At 33.9% G+C, this 11,424-nt stretch overlaps 1 protein-coding gene across 1 annotated transcript; it reads left to right on the forward strand.

The window, feature by feature from the left end:
• Positions 1-762: 762 nt before the first annotated feature.
• On the forward strand, positions 763-5,189 carry LOC110093030 (organic cation/carnitine transporter 4; the record flags this gene model as incomplete). Its single annotated transcript, XM_020817779.2, is given in 3 exon segments — positions 763-1,161; positions 3,735-4,261; positions 4,382-5,189. Coding segments are annotated over 3 exon segments (1,556 nt in total), but the record flags the coding sequence as incomplete, so codon positions are not given.
• Between the last annotated feature and the right edge of the window lie 6,235 nt (positions 5,190-11,424).

Here is an 11,424-nt window from a genome sequence, read left to right on the forward strand (position 1 = left end):
TTTCAACCAGCTTTCAGAAAAGCTGCTTTCTAGGACAGCTCTACTCTCCTTTATATGAAACATAAGAAAAAAAAACATATTTTTAAATAATAAAAATATACAGTAATTTGCATGTTTATGATAACAAATTCATGCATGGTGCCGATAAAAGATTCTTGAAATTAAATAAAAACAAATAAGAAGGATAGGAACAAGGAAAAGTCTAGCGTACTAAACTGATAGCCCATTTTTGGCTAGTAGTTGAGTTTTCTGAATTTTGGGCCAAGCAAATCACTCCCCAATAAAATTTAAAAGAATATATATAATGAAAAATAAAAAAATAAATAGATATTAAATCATGACAAACAATTTATGTTAAATATAATTTAAAATCTTAAATTCATTTATATCTAAATAAATTTACATGCTCAAATTATCAGTTTGAAGGAAATAATTAATTTACTGCAATTAATTAGTGTTCAAATTTAATAAATAAATACAAAAAATAGAATAAATAATTTGAAATTTATATTTTGCTCAAATTCAAATAAATAAATAAATAAATCAACCTGCCCAAGCTCACTCTGCCAAAATAAATAAATAAATAATCCCCCACGAATCCATATAAAGCGCGACCATGTTCCATCAAAAGAGGGAAAAAGTAAGAGAACGGAGAAACGGCGAGCGAGAGAGCGAAGAATAGAAGAAGAAGAAGAAGAAGCAAACGAAGCCGGCATCGGCGGTGATAATTAGCCGGAGAGACTTCGCCGGTCGCAATGGCAGATGGAGAAATGAACTCCGGTTCAGATCTCCGGGAGGGCCTCCTCTCTGGCTCGGCCCATTCACCTCCCGCTCAAGTGAAGCGGATTGGAATTGACGACATGCTCCGGCTACACGCCGGAGAGTTAGGGCGGTGGCAGCTTCGCCACTTTGTTCTAACGTGCGCCGCGTGGGCCCTCGAGGCTTTCCACACTATGGTCATGATCTTCGCCGACCGAGAGCCGGCGTGGCAGTGCAAGTTCGCTGGAGGTTGTCCGCCGGACAACTGCGGTATTCCGGCCGCGTCCTGGGAGTGGGTGGAGGGTTCCGGTGCTTCGACTGTAAGCGAGTGGGGTCTCATCTGTGGCCAGCGGTACAAAGTAGGCCTTTCTCAGTCAGCTTTCTTCGCCGGATGTATGGTCGGTAAGATGCCTCTCCTTCCTCCGTTATTCTCACCTCCGTATTCGTTACTCTTTTCTATTTATTTATAATTTTGTTTTTTCCTGTCCACCGGCGGTTTCCCGACTTTTCTGACATGTTCTTTCAGTATCCACTTTAAATATCTTTATAGATTAAATTAATTAATTAATTTAGCACTTTTATAATTTTGTAATAATAAAAAAAAAACTTTTAGCTTAAAATGAAAAATAAAAATCATAATATTTTATTTATTTTTAATGAGCCTCGAATTTATGTTTTCTTAAGATAAATACAAATGCATAAATTTTCATTATTTATCTATGCATTACAATTATCATAAAATTAATTAATACTTTAAATATTTTTTTGTTTATTTTTTAATTAGGATATTCTTATACAATATATTTTCCAATTAATAATGTTTTGACTTATCTTCATAATATTTGTGGGCACTATAGAATATGCTTTGGCATCCACCGTAATGAATTTTTTTTTTAAATTGAGAAATCTTTTTTGGCCCTGAATATGATAAGCAATTAGGGGTATAAGTGATCCGAGCCCGCTCAAACTCGACTCGTTTATGGGCTCGAGAGCTGAGCTTATCGAGCTCTTGAGCTCGTTTAGTAAACTAGAACGAGTTCGAGCGTGAACCGGCTCTGCTCGTGAGCTCGTAATCCGGCTCGAATAATTATTAATATTGTTTAAATAATTTATTTTATTTATTACATTTAAATATTTAAAAAATGAATATGAACCACTTAAGTTTTCTTTAAATATTAAGTATTGTATTTTTTTTTTTTCTAAATCCCGCCTAAGTTTTAAAAATCCCTCCTATGACTGACAAGTTGGCTCTCGAGCCAGCTAGAGCTCTTTTATAGGAAACGAGCTGAGTTAGAGCTTGCTTTCAGACTAATGAGCCGAGCTCGATATTTCGGCTCTTGCCTTTAGCTATAGTCAATCATCTTTGTATAAATGAAGCCTAAATGGTACTGTACCATCACATGATGTCTAAGATGAGGGTTTAAAAAAAATATTAGGTGGTTGATGATGTTCTTCACGTAAATTATTTTATTTTTTTGTTCTTATCCCATATAGTTTGACTCAATATTATATCATTTAAATAAAAATAATACTAAATTTTACTAAGAAAGAAAATTAAAGAATAATTTAAAAAATTGAAAGAAAGGATAGGGTTAGTAGTTATGTAGAGTTGGTGCGGCGGCATAAAATTAATGCATGGATGCAAAGGCTAAATAGGTGGTGTTTTGAATAATGATAGTCTTCCATGCATTTAATAGCAATTAACAATGAGAATGATGTGTCCATAGTGGCTTGTTTTTCACATATTAAATTAATTGCTTCATTGCTTGAAATCAAAGTAACAATGAACTTTGCTGTTTATGAAGAAGGTAGATTAAATTAAAATCATAAAAAGTATCATCAATTTACCCTCACCATGTGAGTAGAAATTATTACGTGCGGAGTCCGAAGGACGTCTAAACTCTTATAGAAAAATGTCGTATCACATGTACACAGTGTGTATTATACACATTATATACAAAGTTATACATAGGCTGTGTATAGGCAACGTGATCTATTTTGATTGGAGTTCGGACACAATTTATGTCCGGACTCCGCACACAATAATTTTCCCCATGCGAGCTCTATTCACGTATCCTTTTGTGCACTTAAATTTTCCAAGCAATTTAGATCAGAGAGTGCCTAGCTAACACCGCCCGCACTCACTCTATCATTAGGCAATAAACGAATCGAGTTGAGCTCGAGTCATCTTTGATTTGAGCTTGAACTTAATTAATTTATTGAGTTCGAGCCGGCTCACAAACAATCATTCATTCTGAAAGAAAGAAAATTGATATTTTGTGGGATATTTAGGCCAATTAAGTCAAATTCATACACGCATCACTTACTCAAACTTTGAACTCAAAACCTCTTAGCCAAAATATCCAAACAATAGATCAAGGTGAGTTGCATATTCAAATAATTATTATAATAAAATAATTAAAAGAATAAAAAATTAGAAGAAAATTAATAAATATCAATTAATATTAAAAATTTATTTTTTTATCTTTTAATACTTAAAATCCTAAATGTAATATATTTTATATTAATATTTTTTTTAAAAGAGCCTGCTCCTAAACTCACGAGTAGAGTTAAATTGGCTCATTAGTTTATTGAGCTCAACTCATCGGCGAATTATTGTGTTCGGTGTCCGGATTCGTCCGGACACCAATAAAAATGCGCCATGTCACTCAAAAATATTGGGGCCCAGTGCATCCGGATGAAATGACGTGTCCGAGTTGGATGTCCGCATATCAGATGACCAGACGTAATAATTTGCCCAACTCATCAGCGTTTATTGAGGCGAGCCTGAGCCTGTTTACTTAGGAGAGATGATCATCCACTAGAGCAAGAACAATTTTTATGACTCCTATATGTTTGACCGAGCACTCTATTTCAAATAAAACTCGCCTAGCTATATATTAGTAAACTATTGACCCTCAATGAGTTGTATTTTACGTGCTCGACAAATTGCTTAGCTAATTGTTTTATTCCAGGCGCTGGCGTCTTCGGCCATCTATCCGACTCCTTCCTCGGCAGAAAAGGCTCACTCACCATAGTCTGTATTCTTAACGCCATCTCCGGCGTCGTAACCTCCCTCTCTCCGACCTACTGGTTCTACACTGGCTTTCGCTTCCTTAACGGCTTCGGCACCGGTGGTGTCGGCCTCTGCGCTTTCGTTCTCGCAACAGAACCAATTGGTCCCTCGAAGCGCGGAGTGGCCGGAATGTCCACCTTCTACTTCTTCTCCGGCGGCATTGCTATCCTCGCCGGCGTAGCCTACCTATTCCCCACTTGGCGAACACTCTATATTGTCAGTTCCCTCCCCTCCCTAGTCTTTGTTCTCCTCATCATCCCCTTCATCTCTGAGTCACCTCGATGGTATCTCATCCGCCGTCAGACTGCCAAAGCCATGGACATAATGCGCACCATCGCACGCTGTAACGGAAGAGAAATCCCTCCCGGCATTACTCTCAAGCTTGACGACGAGGACGATGAAGAGAATTCCAAAGAATGTTCGCAGGTAGGGTGAAGACTATTGATCTCTTTCAAATGTCAAAATTCTATCAAAATTCAGTTTTTTTTTTTTTTTAAATTGGTTGAGCTTAAGCAATATGCTGACGCAAAAATCTCTGACTTGCAGGTTGCTGAATCGGGATCCATCATCGACGTTCTTCGATCACGAAGAACACGCCTTCGTCTTATACTAATGGTCTGCATCAACTTTCTCTGCGCCATCGTATACTACGGCCTTACCCTCAACGTCGTCAATCTAAAAACAAACCTTTACCTCAACGTCACGCTCAATTCCGTCGCTGAGATGCCGGCCTTCGTCATCACCGCCGTTCTTCTCGACCGGTTGGGGAGAAAGCCTTTAGGGGTAGGAACCATGATGCTAAGTGGCGTGTCCTGTTCCATCGGATTCTTTATCAGCGGCACAGGGGTGTTGATGAAGACGATTAGAATGATTTGTGGGGTGATTGGTATATTCGGTATGGCGGCGATGTATAATTTGCTGTTTATTTATACGACGGAGTTGTTTCCGACGGTGGTGAGGAATGCGGCGTTGGGTTGCGTGACGCAGGCGACGCAGCTGGGCGCCATTCTGGCGCCTTTGGTGGTGGTGGCCGGACAAAGTTTGCCTTTTGCGGTGTTTGGGGGGTGTGGGATCGTCGGAGCTTTGCTAACGTATTATTTGCCGGAGACGATGAACAAGCCGCTTTATGATACGATGACGGGATTGGAAGATGGAGAAGGGAAGTTCGTCATATGAGCTTTTTTTTTTTATGATTCGTGCGACTGAGGTGATGGACGGATGGATCTTCTCTGATCATGCATGTATCGGTTGTCTTTAGGGTTGTTTTTTAACGTAGAGAATTTGGGTCAGGATTTGGAACTTTTATTTTATTTAGTGAACGTACGCTCCTCTACGTTCGGTTTGGGCAAAAAAACGCTTGTACCGAGTACCGAGTCAAAAAACTCGGTACAAGCGCGTTTTTGCCTAAAACCGAACGTAGAGGAGCGTACGTTCACTGGATGTAATAAAAGTTCCAGGATTTGATCTAAATTTAATTATGCTAAGATATGTTTTGAAAATTTTATTAACAATGGATTTTGTTTAACTAAAATTGTTCGTTAAATTTGCTTTAAAATGAGTGCATAATAGGAATAATTGACTAATATATATATATATATATATATCACTTATTTTAAGTTGCCTAACACCTTGGAAAGCCTAATTAGATTGGACTAAATTGGTTTAACCTATGTTAGAGTTTAAGCATCCTTCTTGCATGGGGGCAGATGCTTTATTCCTTATGGGATCTTTGAATGTTGGTTCTTTCATGGATCCTAGGTTATATATATATATAAGTTTAAAATATATTTCAAAAAAATAATATATATTATTTGAACTAAAAGACTTTAATTTTATCATAAAAGTTTAGTAATTATGAGTATTATCTTATATTAAAAAATAAATTTTACTTTTTATGTAATATTTATTGTAAATATTTTATATGAATTTATGTTCCTTTTTAAATCTCATTTATCGCTGCAGTCCTCTGATTAAAAAAAAAAGCATTTTATACAGCTCAATTGGAATGGTAATATCTAATATAAAAAAATAAATATTGAATTTTATTATTTGATATTCTATATTTTGTCTGATAACCTTTTAAATGATAAAATTAGAGGTAGATATTCACATTTCTTTAAAATAAGAGAAATCCAATTTGTACATATAAGTTTGTTGTTAAGGACAAGTTGTATGATGTGGTAGATGGAGCAATTGTGCGATAAAATTATCAAATATGCTTGCATAAGAAGCCTTGTGCGGCCGCCCTGCATGAACTTATACATCCGTCGTGTCTAAGCAAACAAGATGCCCCGTGTGCGCAAGCGTGTGTAGAGGAGGCCCAAGTATTCAAGTTCTAATACGTCATCGTGCTTGCTCTCGTGCATAGTCATATGTGCATGTGTGCTTGCATGCTCGAGTGCCTGCACACCAACAGACTCATGGCTATGTGTGCCCATAAGTGTCCATAAGCCTATGCGCTAGATCATAGATACATAGAATATCGAGCAATAATATTTTAAGTTAATTTTTTTATAAAATACTATATTTTATTTGACCTATTGTCTGAATATGGTAAAAGAAAGTGAGAGGAAGCAAGTGGGTTTGAATGTGTGTAAAATGGCCAAGTGGGCAAATAATAGAAGAGACATTTTCCACATTCAATGTTAGGAGGTATCAACCAATCAATCATACGTCACATTAATGTTGAAAATTATATGTAAGAGATTGATAGGGGGATGACTTACTAAGAGTGAACAAATATTTCATTTTCAAGGATGTGAACTATTCTATAATTATTAACTTAACAATTTTGGGTAGATCTTAGGAGTAAATGAACAATATTTATTACTTCTATTTAATAATACTCAACTATTAATATATTTAGATGTCATTTTTATGATGCACTATAATTTAAATATTTTAATAAATGATATGTGACGATAAAATTTACTTGATTAGCATGAATCTTCATATAATATTTAAAGTATAATTTTTTTTGAATTAAATTCAAAATAATTTTGAATTCTGATTTCAATAGACATACTATGAAATCAAGTCAGATGAATTCAACGAGTCTAAGCTTATTCAATTTTGAACTCATTAAGATAGTTAACATTGAACAAATGATATATATATTCAAATCCAAAGGGATTGATATGAGCCATTCGATTGAATGTTTAGAATTATGATCAAATTTATCAAAATGACCCTCTCATATTTATGACAAAACTTACTCAATTCTTAAATATTCACAAGCTTTGTATTAAATATTAATCGAACTTCTTAATAAGCTTTATATTGAGCTTATTCGTAAGCTTTAATTGGAATTGTTCATGAACATAAACAACCCGAAAATATAGTAGTTGTTCAAACTTGTTTATTTACAGTTGAGTATTTTTAAAATTATTTAAATTTGTTTGATTACTTAAACAAATGATCGTGAGCGAGCTGTAATTGTGTTGAGCCATGAATAGTTTGTTGAATGCTCGATTTATTTGCAACCCTAGATAAGAACTCATTTTCTATGTGAAGGGTGATAGAGAGTTGATAGATCTTATGGACTCTATTGCATTGTCTGAAGATAGCCATCAATGACCACCATATGCAATTGTGACCATTGTCTCTAAATAATTAACATCCAACCCAACATTCGACTTCAAATGTTCAATTGGGAATATCCGATCATTGTTGCATTGTTGTTGATCCACTGATATTGTATTATCATCTATACCCTCCATTTTTTCGGTATTCCCCATAGTGAGAATCCAACAATTTATCTCAATTTTGAAAAAGACTGTACTTTTATATATTCAATTATATAATAGACTATTATAATTTGGATGGATCCTATGGTTTTTATCCTTTTGAGGCTTTCCATATAAAAAATTCTAATATCTCTAATAATTTATATTTGTGCGTAATGGATCTTTGTGCAAAGCTAAGATGATGAACACTTTATCAACTCAAATTTTCTTGCATATTATAATAAATATAAATAGTATATCACAGTGTGTATATATACACACATATATATATATATACACACATATATATATATATACACACATATATATATATATACACACATATATATATATATACACACATATATATATATATACACACATATATATATATATACACACATATATATATATATACACACATATATATATATATACACACATATATATATATATACACACATATATATATATATACACACATATATATATAGCCGGAAAAAACCGCCGGAATTTATTTTCCGACGGAATTCTAACCGCCAAAAAACCGCCGCTAAATTACAAAACCGCAGGAAAAGGCTCAATTTCCGCCGGAAAAAGCCGCCTAAAATGAGTGATTTTCTTGTAGTGTGTATATATATATATATAATTTGTTAGGAATTAAAAAACGACTCAAATGTTTCCACAATTAGGGAATGACGGGTCTTCTTTCATAACATGTTATAATCATTAATGTATGATATGTCACGAAAAAAATTCATCTAATTAAGCATAAATTTTGATACAAGTTTTGGATCTCAAAACACTCAAATTTTTAATTGGGAAACTTATATAGCCAACTTCAGAATCATACAAACTCCATTAAACAAACTAGTTTAAATGAATGTTTCATTGAGATGAATCCAATGATTCAACAACATTTAATTATGATATCATTAAGATATATATTAGGTTTTTTCAATCAAAGGAGATCCTCACAAATGGTTTAGTGGAGTATCCTAATTTGCAGTTAAGATGAAAATAATGCTCCATTAGTTATATATATATATATATATATATCCTCTACTTCTATACACTCATTTGATTCAAAGTAAGATTATAATAGAAATTTTTTAAACTTTGTACATATGCGTTCACCATCACTGTTAATATTGATAACATTATTTTCACCGATACTAACAACATCATCATTGATAGGGCCTACACCTGCCATCACTAATGAAGCCAACACCATCATCACCAATTCTAACTTTCATTATCACCCCCAACGTTAAAGTGTCATTACCATTACGATCGACGCCCACCTTTTTTTGTCGTTCTACCAATTTACAAGGATACCTATAAAAAAATCAGTGATTATCTCTTAATAACAACTTCCAATTGTCAAGGTTCTACCTACTTCTATTATGAATTATATCTTTCATAGTTTACATTGACTATATTTTATTAAATAATTCTTTAGTACAAAAAAGCATGTCATTTATAATGTACGAGTCACACTAGTGAAATAATTTCTCTTTTATTCGACAAGTTTTACTTTTTTCTGTCACTTTTTAATGCAACCATCTATTTTTCTCATCCAGTGCTTAAGACTTGGCAACGACAATGTTAATTTGGCCTATGTTAAGAAATGTGTATGTTGACCTGAAAAGACTTGGTTAGAAAGTATTAGAAATATTATTTTTTATTAGATATAAATGAGAATATGACTCTTAGTAGAACACAATGGAGAAAAATAATTCATGAAACTAAACCCATTTGTGCATGTGTTTTCAAAGCTTTAATTCGATACCAAGAAAATAAAGTCCATACTAATACCATCATAATCTTCAACCATATAGTAACTCGGCTTTGTCTATAGAAAAAAAAAGGGGTTAGGTGGCAACTTTGGCTACAATATTAAAAGGATGTTCCATTAATATCCCTTACACTCTTATAGTTAAGAAAATTTGTGTTTTTGATCCATTGTTGTATTAGTTCTTTGAGAGATACTCCGAAGATAGGGGCAACCTTTATTATTGCTTTAAAATGATGTTCGTGTCAATATCAAAAGCACACTTGTAGTTGGGAAATCACATTATCATCTATTGATGTATAAATTTTATGAGAATCAATTTAAGACTGGATGGAAAATTTGGCTAAAACATTTTGAAAAAAAACATATATATTTATATCAAAATCCTATGCATGGTGGTGGCTAGATAATTCCATTTAAGTTGTCCACTAATATATATTAGTTATGCAAGATCCAACTTTTGATTTAGGGGAAACTCCTCCTTTATGCCATCCTGATGTATTAATTTTTTAGGAAGCAAAACAATACTATGAGACAATCCTAACAACAACTTAAAAAGGAAATTCAAATTAATGTCTTAAGCATAACTTTAGTTGGACAATTCCTTCCCTCCATATAGTCTTTATATGTATTCAGGGCAATCCCACTTTGAATTCTAAAACTTTCTATATATGAGAAATATCATAAGAAGCCTTCAAGTAAATATTAACTATATTGATAGTCGACTTTTAATTCCGCCTTTACTTTGAAAGAATAGGTATACTCACAAGATAAACCATTTTACTTTTGATTTAGAAAACATCTATTGACTATTTCATCCCAATTAAGGATGCAATCAATCACAAAGAACTTAATTCAACTCTTAAAATTTATGTTAAAATTATTGAGTGATACTCTTAACGGACAGACCATAAATTCTTGGTAGATTATTTTAATCTTCTTTTTTATTGAGTGATACTCTTAACGGACATGCCAAAAATCCTTGGTAGATTATACTTATCTTCTCCTACCATAAGTTTAGTTCATAGGGGTGACACTTAGTGCTTATAACCTAGTGTTGATTAAGAATCTTTCAAACTGATGTGGCAATGAAGAGATACACTTCAAACGTTTATAACAAAGAGAGGAAAAGCACAATCTAATTCAGCTAACTGCTTGATGAGGAGGTGAGGAGGAGCATGAGCAGTTTAAACTCAAAAAGATAGAGCATTCAAGATAGGAAAGTAGAGAATTTTATAGTGTCTCGATCAAGTAGCCTATGCCCACTATATAATCAATAAAAAAATTACTATTCAACATATGCATTGATTATAAGGAAGGCATCTAGGTGCCGTCCTCTAGGAGAAAGAGAGAAATACTCTTTTGGTCCGGGCTATAAATATTTCCTCCTTTGAAAAGGAAAGAGAAAAAATAACAACAAAGAACAAAAATGATTCTACGCGGGCAATAGAGAGTCTCGATGCCTATAAATTCTTGGTTAAATTCAAGCTTTTGATTTCTTATTTTCTTTGGTATGCCATTTGGTCTCCATCCCTCTAATCCTTTTAGATAGAGTTAAAATGTTCATCATTTTTTCTTTAGTTGTACTTTCTATGTAGCACCATTATAGTATAATGATTATAGGACATGACATCAAAGGTCATATGTAGTTACACGAGACAGGCTATCAATTTGGAAATGAGGTCGTGGAGGCAAAGATGATGTTGGGGGTGGAAATCGTGGAGGCCAAAACCTAAATGACACCAAAAGAATGATAGATACTTTGACTCAACATATTGTCCAGAGCTTTGACCATTGATGCTTTGTGTCTCAGCTGATTATTTATGGTGTCTAATTAAAAATATAAATAATATGAGTAATCATTTTAATTTGTATTGGTTGTGCCATGTACTCATTGAGGGAGAGGTAGAGGATAATGCTAAGAGTTTCCTAGGTTTAATCAAACCCTCGAGGCCTCCTTGTTGAGAGGAAGGCCACACACTACACAAAGGTCCTTTCTTAGGAAGATCGCTTATAAAACAATTAAAGGGTTAGATTGGATGGTAGCGATGTGAGTGTTTTGGTCAGTG

This window comes from Dendrobium catenatum, unplaced genomic scaffold, assembly GCF_001605985.2.
Source record: "Dendrobium catenatum unplaced genomic scaffold, ASM160598v2 fragScaff_scaffold_1136, whole genome shotgun sequence".
In the NCBI taxonomy this organism is placed as follows: domain Eukaryota; kingdom Viridiplantae; phylum Streptophyta; class Magnoliopsida; order Asparagales; family Orchidaceae; genus Dendrobium; species Dendrobium catenatum.